At 34.5% G+C, this 18,563-nt stretch overlaps 3 protein-coding genes across 3 annotated transcripts; 1 reads left to right on the top strand and 2 right to left on the bottom strand.

The window, feature by feature from the left end:
* The first annotated feature begins 859 nt into the window (after positions 1-859).
* LOC137823844 (putative E3 ubiquitin-protein ligase LIN) lies at positions 860-9,069 on the top strand. The gene is made up of 10 exons (XM_068629133.2): positions 860-1,067; positions 1,225-1,330; positions 1,469-3,111; positions 3,749-3,895; positions 3,990-4,017; positions 4,108-4,723; positions 5,574-5,718; positions 6,943-7,206; positions 7,983-8,289; positions 8,635-9,069. Exons 3-10 carry the CDS (start codon positions 1,489-1,491, stop codon positions 8,751-8,753), a joined length of 3,249 nt encoding a protein of 1,082 aa, XP_068485234.2. The 5' UTR covers positions 860-1,067; positions 1,225-1,330; positions 1,469-1,488; the 3' UTR covers positions 8,754-9,069.
* Positions 9,070-9,184: 115 nt separating this feature from the next.
* Positions 9,185-12,425, bottom strand: LOC137823845 (protein NRT1/ PTR FAMILY 7.1). Its single transcript, XM_068629134.2, has 5 exons — positions 12,264-12,425; positions 11,841-11,919; positions 11,513-11,730; positions 10,843-11,402; positions 9,185-10,478 (listed from the first exon to the last, which is right to left on the bottom strand). The coding sequence occupies exons 1-5, from the start codon at positions 12,324-12,326 to the stop codon at positions 9,629-9,631; spliced, it is 1,770 nt and encodes a 589-aa protein (XP_068485235.1). The 5' UTR covers positions 12,327-12,425; the 3' UTR covers positions 9,185-9,628.
* Positions 12,426-14,787: 2,362 nt separating this feature from the next.
* LOC137823846 (inositol transporter 1) lies at positions 14,788-17,732 on the bottom strand. The gene is given in 7 exon segments (XM_068629135.2): positions 14,788-15,031; positions 15,034-15,613; positions 16,199-16,384; positions 16,504-16,611; positions 16,731-17,066; positions 17,155-17,225; positions 17,311-17,732. Coding segments are annotated over 7 exon segments (1,476 nt in total). The 5' UTR covers positions 17,459-17,732; the 3' UTR covers positions 14,788-14,984.
* Positions 17,733-18,563: the final 831 nt, after the last annotated feature.

Raw genomic sequence — 18,563 nt, 5'->3', positions numbered from 1 at the left:
ATCATATCATGGTTGGACTGCTTCTTCCAGCACTTTTCATATGTGTCAGCCTTATAGATTAAATTTTAAAAAATTATAATATTCTGGATTATATAATCCAAAACTTAATTTTAGATTTGAAAATTGCTTATAAATTATGTAATTCATAATATATTTTAAAAAAAAGATATTTTTTATTATATAATTTGGAAGTCTGGATTTGAGAGTAGTTTTCGGATTATGTAATCCAGACATACATATTGAAAAAGACTTTCGGATTACATAATTCGGAAGCTAATCTCATATTAGAAAAGACTTTATCATTCATCTAAAAAAAGATTTCTAGATAATCTGAAAGTTAATTACAAATTTAGAAAAAATCTTTCAAATTATATAATTCAGAATATTTCATAAGAACAAAAATTTATGAAGATAGAAGAAGAAGAAGTGCAAGAAGAAGAAGTAGTCTCATGTCATCATGTTTGTTGTGAAACTGATGTTTCCAATTGGAAAGTACAGAGACAGTGTGGAAAGATAAGAGCAGTTTGGTGGGACCTGAAAAAGGTGGCAGTTGAATTGGAGACAGTGATGAAGTTATTTATTAATACTATGAAAGAATATGAGGCTGGGATTCCAAGGCAAGAAAAAGGCCTGCATTGGTAAAAGGAAAGACAATGTCTACCGTTCTTGAATTGAAACATTCAACTGTCAGACAGTTCCCAACTCTCACAACTCTTCTCATTCTCTCCTTTGTCTCCTTTCACTTGTCCTCTTGACTCATGTGTTGCCAAATGTTCTTCTTTCTTTGTTTTTAATAAATCAACTTGTTTCAACTCTTAATGTCCATGCATATATATATGTTTCATATTCATGGCCTTTCACCAATCAACATCTCTATCATTCTCCTTAATTTCTTCATATTCATTCATTTGTCTATTCTTTTGAACTTTGTATGAGTAGCCGGTTTTAGTATGACAAGAACTGCTGGTGTTAGCTCATTCCTTCACTTGGCTGAAAATTTCTGATTCTTAAGCTGTTTAAAACCAAAATCAGCAAAGGCAAATAACAAAAAAAGAGAGAAAACTCAGGTAACCTGTTATTGCTTTACAATCAAAATCTTTATAAAGGGACATGGCAAACTGTTTCATGGTTGTTCTGATTATTCTTTTTCAGTTCCTTCTGGTTTTCTAGCTGATAATTATATATGCTTCACTTTTGAATGCTGCTGATTCTTACCTTTAATAGGTGCGGAGTATATGAGGTTCAGACACATCTTTTAAATAGTGAGTCCGTGTCGGACATACATATCGGACACACAGACACTCATAAGACACTTGCAGGACACGTATCGGTGAAGTATCTAATTCAAAAAATATTTTTTAGATTTTTGATAATTCTACCACGGTTCTAACACAATTTAAAAATGGAAAAATACATTAAGCATACTTATGTAGTCAATTTATATAATTCATATGTCTATGTTACATAGGGCGGAGAGCACATACACAAATGGCTTCATCTTTGGAGGAGCTTCTTGCAGAGGAGGGGTTCAAAGGAATCAGAAGAGTGCAAAGGTCTAGATCTTCCTTCCACTATGGTTCTTCAAGCGAACCTCTTTACTCTCTGGAAGGCAGATTTAGTGTATCAAGTGAAAGAATTCGACCGCAGAGACAAAAGTCTGATGCCTCACTATATCAGATCACAAGTGGACTTTTGAAAACCGACCCTCATACTGCAAAGAACAGGAGATCCAGGGATAATATTATTTTGAGAGAAGAAGTGGATGAAAGGTTGAAGATTGAAGCCGTGAAGAACTCTTCAAGCCATGCTGATTCAGGTGAAGAAGTTCATACCAAATCGTCAGAACACATGCCAAGGGATGAAATTGCTGAGTTGAATGAACAAGAAGCTAGCAGATTTGAAGATACTTATTCAAACGAAGTGGCTGCAAAAGGAGGCAAAGAAAAGAATCTCCATGAACTTGTGGAAGAAAAAATATGGAGGGAAAAGCCTGCAAAGGTGCAAAGCAGAAGTTCCAGTATAAATATGCGTAGATACTCTAACAGCAAGAGCTTTGAATACACCAGCAGGAAGAAAAATAGCAATCTTGAAGTGCAAGTAGCTTCTGGTCTTGCTCTTGATGAAGTAGCAATCCAAGCCGTAGTTTCCATTCTAAATGGATATATAAAGTGTTTTCCAAAAGATGAGGAGTTTCGGTCTACATTGCATCACAGATGTTTCTCCTCCTTGAATTTTCTTGAACTGAAAGAAGAGAAAATTTCTCAGAGCAAAGTCATAAGAAGTCTTGAGCAAGCAATTGAGGCCATTGAACAATTCGTGGGGGAACCTGCATCTGCCATGTATCTGAAAAGAACAACGATGCAGCTTAGTATTATTACAGGTTTGAGTTTAAATGATTTGAAATACGAACATACGTGTCGGATACCGAATTATAAGTTGTCAGCTTGTGCTCATCTTTACCTCAGTGTGGTATACATGATGCAGAAAAAGAATAAGGTGTCAGCAAAGCATCTCTTGCAAGTGTTTTGTGATTCACCTTTTCAGGCACGGACTATGTTGTTGCCTGAACTGTGGGAGCATCTATTTTCTCCACAATTTTCTCATTTGAAAGCATGGTATGAGAAGGAAGAAGAAGTTCTAGTAGACACACCAAACAAAACAAGAAGGCTAAAGCTTCTTCAAGAAGTGTATAATGAGCATTTGGATTCTGGAACTCATATATTTGCTGTATATTACAAAGATTGGCTCACTGAAGGAGTGGAATCTCCAACAATTCCTTCAATTGGCATTCCATCAGTTTCTGTCACAGGAAGTCAAGAGGGAAGTTCACTTGGTCATTCTTTTGAGTCTGCTAGCTCCATTGATCCATTCTCACCACAGCCAATGGTGAGCAAGAAACTGTATGATTCTATGTTTGGTAGCTTTGGTAGACCTGGAGTTTACCAAGTCAAAGATGTTAAGGATGATGGTAACCAAGACAACTGTGTGAAAGGCTCTCATGGTTCAACATTTGTTAAACAGACCTTAACATATGAGTCTGAAACTGTCAAGTTTACAGATCAAGATATTGAGGGTTTCTCTCAAGGTGTAGCTATTGATACAATCAAACCAGTAAGATATTTCTATTTTAAGTATATTATTTTCCTGGGAAAATTACAAGCAAGGGTTAATTAAGTCAGTAGGTAAAGTTATTATTCATTACCATTCTCTCAACATGGTTAACCAGTTGAGTCATTCATTGTTCCTTAACTGAACAATTTCACCATAAATTTTTTTTTTTATAAAAGTTTTCATGTTAGGTATCATTATGCAACTTGACATCTCAGCTGATATATCAAGTAACAACAATCATCTACCATCACATGAAAAAAATATTATTAAAAAAAATATATTTCATATATTAACAAAAACGATACATAGCTATTTCACCATAAATATTTCATTGTTTATTATCATTCATTCATTCATTGTTCCTGTTGTCATCTCATCCTTTGATCTGCATTACTGTAGTAGATTACTCTTTTACCACATTACCTCTAGTCCTCTTCAGTACCTGATATGCAAAAGTCTGAATAGTATATTTCTGAAATTGTATCATCCTTTTGTAGATTTGGAATCATATAGGTTGAGGAGTGAATCACTGTATAATTTACAAAATTTGTTTTATCCTTTGACTGGCATTAACATATGTGTTTCTATTCTTGCTTTACATCTCACTTATGTTTATATTATCAATGACATGTGACAGCACAAAGGAAATTTAGTGGCAGCTGCAGAAGAATGGCAGAAAAGGAATGTCACTGATGACATTAATAACTCTTTCTCTATGCAAACTAATTTAAACAATCACATTGTTGATGCCCTGCCATATGAAAAAGCAAATGATCTTAAAAAGGTGAAACATTTGTTTTAGAAATGTGAAGCATATTCTTTCAGTCTTACTACTATTTCATGGTCTCCTTCTCTAATTTATAATCTTTCACGTGCAGCCAAATAAGACAAGTTATGCTCTTCAAGGTGAGAAAAATCACATGTTTGACTGATGTACCTTCCTTCAGATAGCACATTTTATTAAATATCGGATTGTACATGAAAATGTTGGTGCAGGATCAGATTTTCCAAGCATTCCACAGGAATTTATTTGTTCTCTTACTGGGAATCTCTTTGAGGAACCAGTCACCCTAGAGACAGGTCAAACCTTTGAAAGAAAGGCCATCAAAGCATGGTTTGAAAAGGGAAACAGAACTTGCCCTGTAACAGGAAATGCTTTGGAATGCTTGGCCATGCCATTTACCAACCTTATTTTGAAGCGTTTGATTGATAATTGGAGGTCAGAACGTTTTGATTACCTTCTTGATCTTGCTTCCCAAAGAGGGGAGAATTCAGAGGAGCTTAGGTTGAAAAAAGGGGATGAGGCTGCTGTTTTCAAGTTAGAGAGCCTTTTCTCCTCTTTGAAAGAAGAGGAGAAATCAACTTATGTTAAGCATCTCATCTCTTTAGGAGTTCTTCCATTTCTTTTTAGGAGGTTTGAACAGGGAAATGTGGAAGAAAAATCACTAGTGGTGTCACTCTTGCTAAATTGTATTCAAGTAGACTCTGGTTGCCTATATACTATAGCAAGAAGTGTTAACAGAAAATGTCTTCTTGAGCTTCTTAGTAGCAAGGAGGCTACCCCAACAACAAATGCAATACTATTCCTTACTGAACTTTTATCAATGAAGAGGTGAGCCTTATCAACTTTGTATATTCAATTACATATGATTGATTTATAGCTTAGTGCAACATTTTTTTTATCTGCAAAGAATAAATAAAATAAAATGAGGCACTTCAGGGTGCTCCAACCCTTATACATATAATCCCAACACAAGCTTCTTATTCCACAATCAGCTAGGGATCCAACAGACATTACAACGCACTAGGCACATTAACATACGATAATAAGATACAAGCCTAGTGCAACATATAGATCAAATTTATTTTAAATATCATCCTTTCTTCTTCACCTTTTAAATATTTTTCCTTATACATCCCCTTTGCCCAAAATTATTTTTGATGTAATTGTCTACCATTTCAATGATAGAAACTTTCATTCTTTAGTCTACACTTCTCTGAATTACACCAAAAATAGTCTGCTGCAATCTTAAATGTTCAAAGTTGGTTGAGATTAGCTAAGAGGAAATGAGCGTTGAGTGTTAAAATTTATGGACTTGTTTATTTGAGGAGTGGATATAACCTCATTTGAAAAAAAAATAAAAAATACATTATGCTTAAATTGTTGAATGAAAGTCTAAAATTGGATTTATAATTTCCAATATCACTGTCTTGAGAAGCTGACTGAGTACAAACTTAGAACAACATTGAGCTAAAGGTAAGCAATATGGTTATGTTAGAAGTGGTTTAAAAGGGTGAATACAGTTAGGATGAATAATTCAAACCACTTGAACAAAATCGTGCTTTAAATAAAATTTATTTATCAGCATATTCCAGATGTTATAAATTTGCAGAAAAAATTGTTAAGGGCATCAAATATCTACAACCCTTGAAATATTAATTACTCAATTACTTTTTTGTAGGAGAAAGGATGTTACTTCATTCATAAGTGGCTTGGCGGGTGAAAAAGTATTTAATATAATGCACATTCTACTCCTGTATCTCAAGAATTCTTCTCCATTTGAAAAGCCTCTAATTGCTGTCCTTTTGTTACACTTTGATCTGCTGGTATGCTCAAGTAGTTGAAAAATTTACCCCACTTTTACAAGGATAATCCTTTCATGTATATTTTCTTGTATCTTCATTAGAAATTATCTCAGCTGGTTTAACATAAAAGGTGAATGAGGTAATCTAATAGACCTAACAAATGACTCCTCCAAATTCACTAGTGAACTTTGGAAGGTAAAGTGAAGAGTTATAACCATTCACTGAAAAATCTATGGTTTAAAATTTTACATGAATTTTGTCACAATGACTAAATCTTAACAGCTTAATTTCCAATCAAAGGTTTATAACTCTATGAACTTCACCCTCTACTTGTCAAAACTCCCCTTATTTCAATACAACTTTTCAGTTTTACTACTTAGTTTCTTGCCTCTAAATCTTGATATAATTGCAGTTGATAAAGGCATACTGTAGATTGTGCATTTACATATAAAATGATTGCCTATAATCACTTATAACATATAATTTGTGTCTTGAAACTTTCCAATCTATCCTCGTTTTTCAAGGCATTTTAGGGATGCTGCTGCATTTGCACATCTCTATTTCTTCTGTAGGAGAAGATGTTAAAAAAAAGTCAGATGTTTGTAATAGAACATTAGCAATTCATGCCTACGCTCTTCTTATTCAACATGTTTACTATTGCTTGGAATATGCAATCCTAACCTAACCCAAAATCATGCATTTTTGCTTCATTCATTAGAATTTTTCCAACCATGGTTATTCAAGTGCAGCTCAAAAATGCAGAAAACCACTATGTATTGTAAAACAAAAAACACGTATGAAAGAAGGAAGAAACTGATGCATAAAATCAGAAAACTGAAGAAGAGAAAGGAGAAAAAGAAAGAAGATGAACAAACAGGAACAAGATTACTATGAACTATATTGAAGAGATTACAGAAAACATGCTTATATAGCATGAAAAACATAAAACAGAAAAGAAACAGAAAACGGTGTTTAGGGAAACTAGCCACCCCTTAGCAGTTTGATAAAAGAACTTTTGCTTGTGCAGATTCTGATCTTTCTCACATAATTATCAACCTTTGTTTCTCAGTGGAAATAGATTAAGATATTCTGTACAATATTTAAAGACCAAATGCCTTCGAAGTTCCCTCCAATATTTATTCCTCTTCTGAACTCTTTTGTACATAATTTTTCTTAAATTAAGTGACAAATGAAATTCAGTTTCTGCCTTGCAGACTTATAGACTAGAGCAAGTTTGTACTGCAGGTTGAGCCGCAAAAGTTTAGTGCATACAGAGAGGTGGCTGTGAATGCCATTGCAGAGGCACTTGATGGCAGCTTAAACAATGAGAAGGCCCGAGAAAAGTGTTGCAGAGCACTTTTAATCTTGTGTGGCCATTTTTCTTCTACTGGAAAGATACCAACCAAGACTAGCATCTTAAAACAAGCAGGTTATAATCATGAGAGCGTAGAAGTGAAGCCTCATGGCCATCAAAAAGAGGGTCAACAGTCAGAAGTAACCATTTCATTGGTAAGACAAGACATTGTTTATTCTTGTGTATACCAGATTCAATCTCTTAGCATGTGTTTAATGATACACATACTTATAGAAGAAAGTAAAATAGTTATTTTCCAATATAGACCAAACAACAAGTCCTTTAACTATTGGACACTCTTCTTAAATAGCATCTCCGTGTCGGACACACGTATTGGACACAGAAACTCATAGAACACGTATTGGTGAAGAGTCCAATTCAAAAAATATTTGTTGGATTTTTTAGAATTATAACACGGTTCTAACACAATTTTAAAAAGGAGAAATATATTAATTTTCTAAAAACTCAAGCTTATTGTATAAACTTTTATTATGATTATAAAATAAGGAACAAATTCTTTTGAACCAGCCATGAAAAACATTTTTTTGCTAAGAAAAAAATCCAAAACATACTTGTGCACATAAATCTTTATTGTCAATTTATATAATTCATAATTATATAATATATAGATCAGTGTCCCGTGTCCTACATTTTAGTGTCCCGTGTCCTACATTTTAGAGATTATATGTATTTTCATGTCTGTGTCTGTGCTACATAGTGAACGACACAATTAGTATGCCTTGTCTTTTTCCAAAAAGATTCTATTGAAACTCAAGAATATAGGAGTCTTGACATTGAAAAATAAAATCAAAATGTAACACTTCATATATACTAGTTAGTCCCTAGTTCAGTGCTTTAAATTTGATGAACTTTTCGTTGCTTGAATGAGTCACTGAATGTATCTTGGCTGATAAATCAATAACAATCATAGGAAGATGAAGACAAAAGGGTTGAAGAGTTGCTAAAGAAGCTGATAGAGTCGTTGATTGGTGATGGAGAAGGCCCATTTTTGAAGAGCTTATCCAGATGTTTGGATTGTAAGCACCTAGATTTGGTGAGGGCGTGTCTAATAACTGTGACATGGTTGAGCTCTTCGCTATCTACACTATTTGGTGCTGGATTGCCTCTTCCCACCTTCTCATCCATCATCTCTCAGTTGAAAGGAATCTTGGAAGATGGAGAACTTGAGCTCAAGGCTCTGGCTTCTTTGTCTTTGCTAAATTTCAGTAAAATATCAGGTTCACCATTTCTTGCACCTTTTTTGTTTGTTTAAAATCTTGCCATTTTTGAAATTATTGAAGACAGTTACATTTAAGATGTTGAAGGAAGAAAAGGTATAAACTTATAAAATGTGATGGAAAAGACTTTATACTTGTCATGGGATGTAATGATAAATGCTAAACTAAAGTAGGTCTTTGATTTTCAAATGGATCACTAAATTATTTTTTCAAATTATAAAATTAGGTTCTTGAAACAACTTCTTTGAAGGATTAAAACTACTATAAAATGAAAATTTGTGAAAACTCAGTTATTCTTATAATATGATTTTCTTCCCATTAATACATTGTAAATTGTTGTAGCAGAATGCAAAACCCTTATGAAGACTATGGCAGAAGATGTTGCCCCCCTTCTTCATGGACTTGCTGAGGTAACATGGACTGCAAAACAGCTGCATGCTGCTGTTTCTGGAGAGAATTTGTAGTATTCAAAGAACATATACTCGTCTCCTCATTTCTGAAGTTCAAATTTTGATGGGGTCCAGTTTTCTTGTTAGAAAAGTTATGCTCATATATGTATATATAAATCCTTGGCAGAGTCTTTCGGAAAGAAAATGCCTCAACCTGGTGTATTTTTATCTAGAAAAAAATGTACATTGATCTCATTAACTTCTTTATGTTCATCCAACTGGATAACCACATGATTTGTGTCGTTGTGTAGGGATAGAAAATTTCGAGAAGTTGTGAATGTGACATGCTTCACCATAAAGAATAGTTCAGAATGATGCATTGTTATTGTTAGTCTCTTTTCAGTGGCGTTTTTTAGAGTGTTTGAGTCTGCTGTTATCTATAAGGGTTAGATCACCCTTGAAGTGGTATGTATATAATTTTATTGCTGATAAAAAAAAGAGGAATTGAAAAATGACTTTTGAATTTATAGTTTGATCCTCTCCCACATGTGGATTGGCTTCAAAGTTCAGGACCATTACATAGAAACAAAGAATGCTAACTATATTGATTTATATTCTACAGAACACTTTCAGTGGTTCATAGAATAGCTCAAATCCAAATGCCAAATTTCAACTGTCTAAACCAAATGCCAAATTTCAACTGTCTAAACAAAATGCCAAATTCCAACTGTCTAAACAAAATGCCAAATTCCAACTGTCTAAACCAAAGCTGTAATGATTATCAAGAAAGCAATCATCCCACCTACATTTTGTCAATTCTCTCCCAAATTGAGATGGTCATGCTTTGTGTCACTCTAGGAATCATACTTGAAAAGCCTTATTAAAATTACCTAGTTACCTAGATAAACAAATGCCTAGCAAAACAATGAAAATGAAAAACAACTGAATCATCAAACCCTATTAACAACTTCCCTGTCTTGGTTTTTCTTGTCACCTTCTTCAATGTTGATATACTTGTACCAGCGAGCACAGAAATAGTAGAACACAAAGTCCACAGCAGTTAGTATTGCAATGAGAAAGTAAAACCTATCCAAGTGCCCCAAATTCAAGTTGTTGGGAATCCACCCTGGATTATCACCTCTCTCAGTGATTGCCATGACTATGTACACCAGTATGCTACTCACATAGTTTCCAAGGGAAATTGATGCCATGCAAAGTGAACTCCCAAAGCTTTTTATGCCATCTGGGGCTTGCCCATTAAAAAAATCCAACTGACCCACATACACAAAAATTTCTGAAGCACCAACTAGAACATACTGCGGAACTTGCCAAAATATAGTCAAAGAACTAGCCTTTTCCCCAGGTACAATGTGCTTGAGCCTTTCCATCTCTGTGACACCAGCTGCAATCATAGATAGGATTCCAATAATTAGGCCAACTCCCATTCTTTGAAGTTCAGTTAGTCCCCTAGGATTGCCGGTCAAATATTTTGTCAGAGGAACAACGACATGGATATAACTTATAGTGCTTAAAAACACACTGAGGATATCAAACACTGACATGCTGGCTGCTGGGAAGTGAAAATTTCCAATCCTGTTGTCCATCACATCCCCTTGCTCCACAAAAAGAGAAGCCATTTGTGTAAACACTACCGAATAAATTATAGTGCATAGCCAAACTGGTAACATTCTCATTACACACTTGGCTTCTTCAACTTGAGTTACGGTACAAAGCCGCCAGTTATTTTTCTTGAGATCATCTCCATCTTTCTCTGTTATGGTTGCTGCCTTGTCCATGAATCTGCACAACATCAACCAACATGAGCTAAGGATGTAAGTTTTGTTGAATAAACTATAAATGCTAGTTTGTGGGTTTTAAATTTAGAAGTTAATGGAAAATAAAAGAATGAGAGTTTTGATAGATGAAAGGCCAAAAGTTGTGAGTGGGGTTTTATTGTGTTGTTAGAGGGGTTTTAAGGCCTCAATGAGATTTTATTATTTTCTGTTTTAGAAGAGTTTACTAATGCCTATAAATAAAATGTTCTCTCAAGAGAGTGTGCGTGTTAACTTTGGCATTTGGTTGTTTTTACAAGTTTCAATTCCACACAACAAAGTACTGTAAAGAATACAAATACTATCAAAATAGTTAGTTGTTTTACTCTTACCTAAAATCATTGCTGTGCATAATCTTTCTACTGCCTTTGATGGCAGATTCTGAACCTTCAACCTCATAAAGTTGGTCTTCTGAGCTTAATTGAACCTTACTCTTTCTAAAAGCAGCCACAAAAACCTGACTTATCCTTATTACCGGATTCCCGTATGCCTTTACATATCTATATTTTTTATATCCTGCCAAGTATGAAGCTAGAGCAATAATAGCTGAGGCCATGGATACCAAGAAACCTAATGTCCACATCCCTGTATCCTCATAGTATACTAATACAGTATTGGAGAACAAAGATCCAACGTTGAGGGCAAAGTAGAAATAAGAGAAGAAAGCTTCTCTGTTGCTCTTATGATTTTCGCTCTTCTCATCAAATTGATCTGCGCCAAAGGTTGCTAAGGTGGGTTGGTGCCCTCCATATCCAAATGCCACTAGATATATGGACAAGTAGAATACACCAACACCCACAGATGTTGGTTCCCTGCATTTTGTTTCTTCATTGCCACAACCAGATGGGTTGATCAAAAATTTCCAAGAAGTCAGAGACAACAGCCCCAAGCCCTGTTCATGTTCATGTTCAACATGCATATTTAGAGTTTTATAGTATTACTCATTTGTTGGTAATGGCAAAACAAGTGTTATAGTAAGATGAATTCAAAACAATGCAGTACCACAATAAAAATGAGCTGAAAGATTGAGCAGGTCAAGTATCGGCCCCAGTAAGAATCACTGAGAAAGGCTCCAAATAAGGAGAATATGTAAACGGTTCCGGTCCACTTGCTCACATTGTTGGCAGCCTCAGCACTGTCTTGGCGAAGGACTCGAGTCAGAAACAAAACCAAGTTCACTCCAACTCCAAAGAAAGCTAGTGTGGCCAATGCTTGATTCGCTGCATTCAGTACAATGTTAAACTTAAACATGTTGTATTCAACTTACTTATTGTGTTGCCATTCATTTCTGATTTTTCTCAAAGTAAATTAACTCATCATTTTTCAGTACCTAGCAAGAGAATTGCAATTTTCCACCCTCCTACACCCTTATCATCTGTGGGTGAGTGCCCTCTGTGGCCTCTTCTCACCTGTTTTTTTTAACGAAAGAAAACCATTATAAATAACAAATTTAGCTTATAACCCTTTTGCCATTCAACAAAAGAAATCTACCTACCTATCTATCTATCTACGTTATCATTGGTATATGTATTCTTTCACAATTTCAGTTGTGACATGAAATATTTATGCAGAGAACCCCTTCCTTTCTTTTTTATGAAACAAAAACTAAACCTGATTGTTGTTGACACCGACTAGAGATTAGAACATTTCATAGTATTTAAGTTGGTGCAAACCTCATTTTATTAGCCAGTTTTATGAGGTTGAGTTAAGTTTAAAGTCCATTTTTAGTACTGATCGACTAAGAATAACTGACCTGGATTGCGTCAAAATTGCTGGGGTTGGCAGCTTGTGAATTGGGGATTCCCGGTTCCATCATTAAAAACTCTGTTTAAAACAAGTGAGCATTATTGATATGGACACATTTTCAAGTATGAATATCCACTATCCTTGGAGTTGCTGTTTTTAGAATCCTAAATGAACCACGTTTTTAATAAGATTTATTAGTTAATCTTCTTAGTTGTAGATACAGAATCATATCTGAATAAGAAACCACGTAAATTATTAAGGATCAAGAGTGTTCATATTTCTCTTCAATTATGCGTAAGCATAACAAAACAACTGCTATATATGCTACTCTTCTTTGCAGTCACAAAGAAGGAAAATAACACTACGACTAAATAAGCTGAATTGCATGGATCCTGCAAGTTCACACTCAACATACTGAGCTGATCGATCACAATAATACTTATCAACACAACAGTATAATAATAAAAGAAGAACATATCATGGATGATAATTTCAGTTACAGTTTTACAAACATGCATGAATTCATGTATGTTGGATGAAATCATTTGGATCCAAACTTTTCAAGCAAAATGCATAAATGAATTTCTATTCTTTTCATGTGATAAAAATGCATTTAATACAAATATCTACACTGCATATGGAAACAAACAAGTGTTAGTGTTGTTGGCTGCCTTATACATCAAACAATCCGAAACACACGAAAAAACTTCACTGAGAGGTAAAAAAATGGAGTGCTAGAAATACTACCAATAACAAAGTTGTCTTGTGCTGTGATGAATAGTGATAAATAAGTAGAAAGTGTAACCTTTTGCGGAACTTGGTCACAGAAAGAATGAACTGTTCAGGAATAGTGTTAAATTCTGGTGAAGAGGAAGAGCAATAAGTAGCAATTACAAAGAAAAATGTTTCCGGAGAGTCTGTCAGGTTCAAACTCTTTGTCATTTATGGTTCACAATCAAAGATGTCAGCACTTCCTTCTCTCAATATAAACACTCATACATACAATTTTTACACTCTTAACCGTGTTTATCAACACTGCAACTCTAGTGACCAAGAGATGAGTTAACACTGCACTACAGCCAGTTCTGTGTAATGCTGAATTTAAATTGTATAGTTAACGATGGAGTAGGATCTTAATTAAGCAGCATGTGTGGTGATGATGATGCTATAGAGTGTAATGAAATTATGGTGGATCTGCTGTTGCAACTTAATTACTACAAATTTTATTTTTATGTGGATGAAACTTTTCTCTAGAAGTGGTCTCCTCCTAAACTGCCTTATTTTTATACACTTTCTGTTAAGATTCTTTTCATGGACTTTTTCTCCATTTCTTATTTATAGTATGTAACACTCATTCATTTATTAACTATCAACTCCTTCCTTTAAACCCACATTACTTTCACATATTGTTTAATATCTACACTAAATGTTTATTTGCCTAGCTAAAATTTATAACAAATGAACTCTTTTTAGTGTATAAAATAAAAATTCATAATAAATAAACATTTTTCAACAAGTGAATTATATTTTAGATACATGTTATTAAATAATTTATATTATGGTATCATAAAAAAATTGAAGGGAATAAACACCAAATGTTGGATAATAAGACAATGTCTTGCTTCAATAAGTAACGACTCAATAACAATAGTGATAACAGTTTTCACTTAAGATTCGGTCTTGTAACTGTTGTGGTTGAGTTGAGAATGATTTTTCTAATTTATAAGTAGAAAGGAAAATTAATTAGGTTGTATTCTAAGTGTAATTTTGCAAAGTGTTCGGAATTAAAGTTATTTTGTGTTGAGAATGAAGTTTATCTCCAAGTGTGGTAGTGAAGATTACTGTAATATTTACATTCCACATTTAAGGAAGCTTTTGTCCATGGTTGTCACCTTCCCTTCCACCTGTTGCATAATTCTAAAGTCTGTCACAATCAATAATTCTACAGTCTCGGTATGTTTGTCTATGATTCTACTCAATTTTCATGTAAATTGCAGAAATAATTATTGCATAGGTTTATCCTTGGAAAATCCACTTTTATGTCAGGAATTCTGATCACACAAACAATGTAAAGGAAAAGATTTTTTTGACCCCAAGTAAAACCATATCCTTGACACTATATTATAATAATATTATAATATTTAAAATTAAAAAATAAATTAAATATGATTAAAATAATATTTTTTTTTTATTTGTGAAGTGTATGTTTTCTAATGTGGTTGTGTTAACACATCATCACCCCCCAATGTAAAGGGTGAGTACCAGAGGTATTGTGGCACATTAACTGTATTAATTAGGGATGACAAATATCTGTATCAGCTAAAGTTACAACTTCAAGTACATTATCCATTCATTCAAGTTAGCTACCATTGTGCTGGTGGAAATAAATCACCATAATTTGGAAGGTAAGAGTTCTTATAGCTCTAAAATGCTATACCAGAGAAATTGTTCAATAGTTAGGAATTTAGGATTTAAGGTTTCGAGTATAAGATTCATGAAACTAACTCACAGTTATCGAATAAAAGTGAAACTCTAGAAAATGATGACATGATATTCCGTTCAGGCAAGGCAAGTGAAGATTAGACACATGAATACACATTAATAATATAACACAATATAAAAAGCCAGAATATGTTTATGTGAACTGTACTAAAAATGCTTCACGATACATCGTGTGTTTAGGCCAAGAAGCTCTCTCACACGCACACCTTAGGACTGACTTCCCTGCTCAAGAAGGTTGTGTGTGTTGGGGTTCTTTCCCCAAGCTCTCTCCCTCCATATTACTTCCACTTCATCAAATGTCAAACCTTTGGTCTCGGGAACATACACGGCCACAAATATAAAAGCAACCACAGTTATACCACCTATAATCAGGAAGGTAGACCCAATCCCTATACCCTCCGAAATTGTAAGAAATGTTTCTGAGACAATCAAATTTGAAACCCAACACACAGTAGCAGACATTCCCCCACAGATGCCTCGATATTCTTCTGGATATATCTCTGAACTCAGAGTCCATGGCACAGGCCCCATTCCTGGCGAGAAAAAGCCAATATACATTGCTAAGCCTACAACTGCAAGCCATCCATAAAACTCATTTGAAGATGTTGATTGCTTATAAAATGCAAAGGCCAAGACCACCAATGATACAGCCACTCCTGCCAGGCTAGAAAGAGCTAATTTTTTTCGCCCTGCATGGTCGATAAGGTAAATGCCAAGAACGGTTCCAGCAGCGTTCATGCCAGCAACTATCAGGGATAGGAGAAGAGCCAGTTGATTGGCCTGGAACCCAGCCATTTGGACAATTGTAGGGCTGTAATACATGACTGTGTTTATACCTGTGAACTGCTGAAAAGCCTGCATAACCATTGGATGCTATAAGAACACACTTTACACATACATAAACTGATGTTATTTTATACTCAAATCAGGACCGCACAATAATTGGAAACAAAAAAACAAGCACCAGTGTGAAAACCTAATTCAAAGCTGAAATGAAAAAATAAATTAAACTGAAACTTAATCTAATTATGTTTATTTTCTAAAGTTAAATTACAGAAAGTAGTGAAAAGAGTCAGAATGATAGAGATCAATGAGTGTATTACTATCTTAACCATGAAATGAAAATAGTTTCATCACAAATACAAATTCAACTCTTTAAATGCCTCAAACATTATGATTCTGAACCTTAGTGCTAAACATTTCAAATTCAGTTCTAAATTTTCAATTATTTGAAGCAGACCATAAAGTACTATGATGCTAACTTAGGTTTCACAAGGATCGTTGCATATGCAATCTCATATAACTTCAAAGTTTTGAGCAAGACACTCCAATTCTGCAACTATTTGTAAATATGTTTAGCAAAGCAGAATTGTTCAAGCTAATGTAATGACAGAAAAGAGCATTTGTGTCCTTTAGGAATCTTTGTAAACATTTGATTACCAGAAGTCCGGCACCAACAAGGAATGCTAGTCTGATTTCTTTTGATTTAAAAACATCCCAGAATTTGATATTGCTCCTTCTTTGGCGCTCTTGCTCTGACTGAGCAGTTAGGAAATCGACTTCGTCTTCTAACCGAGCAACATCATAGATCTTAGAAAGCACCTCAACGGCTTCATTTTTTCTATTCTGTACATGAAGATAGAATTGTATGCTGGCATCATAAACTAGTAGCTTTTGAAGGTAAGGTAACAACATCCTAGGCATCATAATTCTAGACAAGAGCAATGAATGAGGGAACTATTTACCTTAATAAATAGCCATCTTGGGGATTCAGGAAGGAAGAGCATGAGAACAAACTGAACAACAGCTGGCACACCTGAAACACCAAGCATCCATCGCCATGTCCCAGGAACCTGCTCTTAATGCAATAAGCTGGTCAGTGAACTAATACCCAAAAGCAAGTGTGTGGATAGATTGAAGGACATTTTCAGAACACTTATATATTGGCAACAACAGAGAAAAGAATACTGACCCCAGTAAATGCAAGGTTTACAAGATAGGAAAGAAATTGTCCACCAGTTATCATGAGCACATTGGTGCTTACTAACGATCCCCTTATTTCGGATGGTGATGCCTCTGCAATATATACAGGAGCAGTGACTGAAGCTATGCCAACACCCAAACCAACCAGAAGACGTCCCATTATGAGAACGTAAGGGTCAGGGGCAGCACCCATGAGAATTGCTCCTAAGGCAAAAATCACATCAGCAAAGAGGGTGGCCTTCTTTCGTCCATAAGCATCGTTAATCCATCCACCCACTGCTGCTCCAAAAATTGCTCCAGCAATTGCCATGCTCACAATTGTTTCCTGAGATGATCCAACACAAAAGAATAAGCAAAGAGTTGAATAGGTGGTTGAAATTGAAGTTGAAGTTGAAGTTGAGAAGAGAAGATACCTGGAGAAAATAACTGTTTCTAACTTGCTCAAAATCATCTTTAATGTACAAAAGTGCTCCTGAAATGACACCTGGAAGAAAAAGAGAGGAGAGGAGATGAAAAGGAAGAAGAAATGGGGGAAAAATGGTGTGGAGAGGAGAGGAAGGTGAAGAAACCAGTGTCGTAGCCGAAGAGAAGACCACCGATGCCGGCAACTGCAGCGAGGCCGAGAATGTATGGATTTTTGAAGAAGGACATCTTCCGCTCTGGATACAAATCCAAATATCCAGAGCTCCCCGGCGTCGATTGCATGGTGATGGTCATCTCACCTTCACCAACCAACCACTCCCTCCACTGCGATTCACTTCTTCTGCTTCTTCTTCTCCTTCTTCTTCTTCTTCTTCTTCTTCTGAGATTCTTCTTCTTCTTCTGCAATTCTTCTTCTTCTTCTTCTTCTTCTTCTTCTTCTTCTTCTTCTTCTTCTTCTTCTTCTTCTTCTTCTTCTTCTTCTTCTTCAGCTATTCACTGCTTCCCCAGTTCTTCATCATTCGCCAACTCACACCACGCCAGCTGGCGTAATCACGACAAAATTACTGTTATTTTCCTACAGACAAAAACAAAGTAAATGTTTAATTGAGCAAAGTATTATTGAGACACGTGTAGGGTTGAGATGAATGGAAGCAAAAAAATAAGAGAACATGCGTGACATGTAAGAACTTCCCACGTCGTAGTCATTATCCATTATTATTATTATTATTCTATATATATTATAGATACTAACACTTACGATACGAATAAAAAAATAGATATAATTTTTAAAATATAAAATACAGTAATAAAAATCTATATATGATTTAATTATAAATTATATAAATTAATAACAAAAATTTTGTATATAAATATGTCTCAGTCTTTCTTTATGATAGAAATATGGTATTTATTATTTTTACAATCACAATAAAATTATATAAAATTTTAATTTTAGAAAATTAGTGTTTTTTTCTTTATCCGAATATCATAGTTATTATTATTATTTTCTCTTTTTTTTGCATTATACTAATAAATATATCTCTATAATATTAAATTGAAAATTCTTAACAGCTATGAAATTACGTATGGGGTTAAGTTTGGGAAATGAAATTGTGGTTAAAACTGAGACACGAGTTGTTACGTATTTGATTTTATTTGATTTCAGGTGTTTCTTGTGCTTTGCTCACAGCCACATCATCACTCATTCTCTTAAAATAAATTCATAAAAAATAATACACAATAAATAACTTTTCCTATTATAATAATATTTAATGTATTTAGTTTTAGATCATCCTACTTTTTGTATACCCAATTTGCAAGTAGTAAAATAAATTTTTAATTTAAATAGTAAATCCCGAAATGTTAGCTCAATAATTGTGTATAAAGAAATGTTCACGTG

This window comes from Phaseolus vulgaris, chromosome 8 (assembly GCF_051622355.1).
Source record: "Phaseolus vulgaris cultivar YP4 chromosome 8, ASM5162235v1, whole genome shotgun sequence".
Classification (NCBI taxonomy): Eukaryota; Viridiplantae; Streptophyta; class Magnoliopsida; order Fabales; family Fabaceae; genus Phaseolus; species Phaseolus vulgaris.
This window is presented reverse-complemented; position numbering and strand designations above follow the sequence as displayed.

Bases quoted from the DNA above. Each gene is read 5' to 3' on its own strand.
- LOC137823845 (XM_068629134.2), bottom strand. From the start codon at position 12,326: ATGATGGAACCGGGAATCCCCAATTCACAAGCTGCCAACCCCAGCAAT. The intron at 11,920-12,263 runs GTCAGTTATTCT...TAAAAAAAACAG, and splicing joins GCAATTTTGACGCAATCCAG to GTGAGAAGAGGCCACAGAGG. The intron at 10,479-10,842 runs GTAAGAGTAAAA...GATGTTGTGCAG, and splicing joins ATGCACAGCAATGATTTTAG to ATTCATGGACAAGGCAGCAA.
- LOC137823844 (XM_068629133.2), top strand. From the start codon at position 1,489: ATGGCTTCATCTTTGGAGGAGCTTCTTGCAGAGGAGGGGTTCAAAGGA. The intron at 3,896-3,989 runs GTGAAACATTTG...TTTCACGTGCAG, and splicing joins AAGCAAATGATCTTAAAAAG to CCAAATAAGACAAGTTATGC. The intron at 5,719-6,942 runs GTATGCTCAAGT...TTTGTACTGCAG, and splicing joins TGTTACACTTTGATCTGCTG to GTTGAGCCGCAAAAGTTTAG.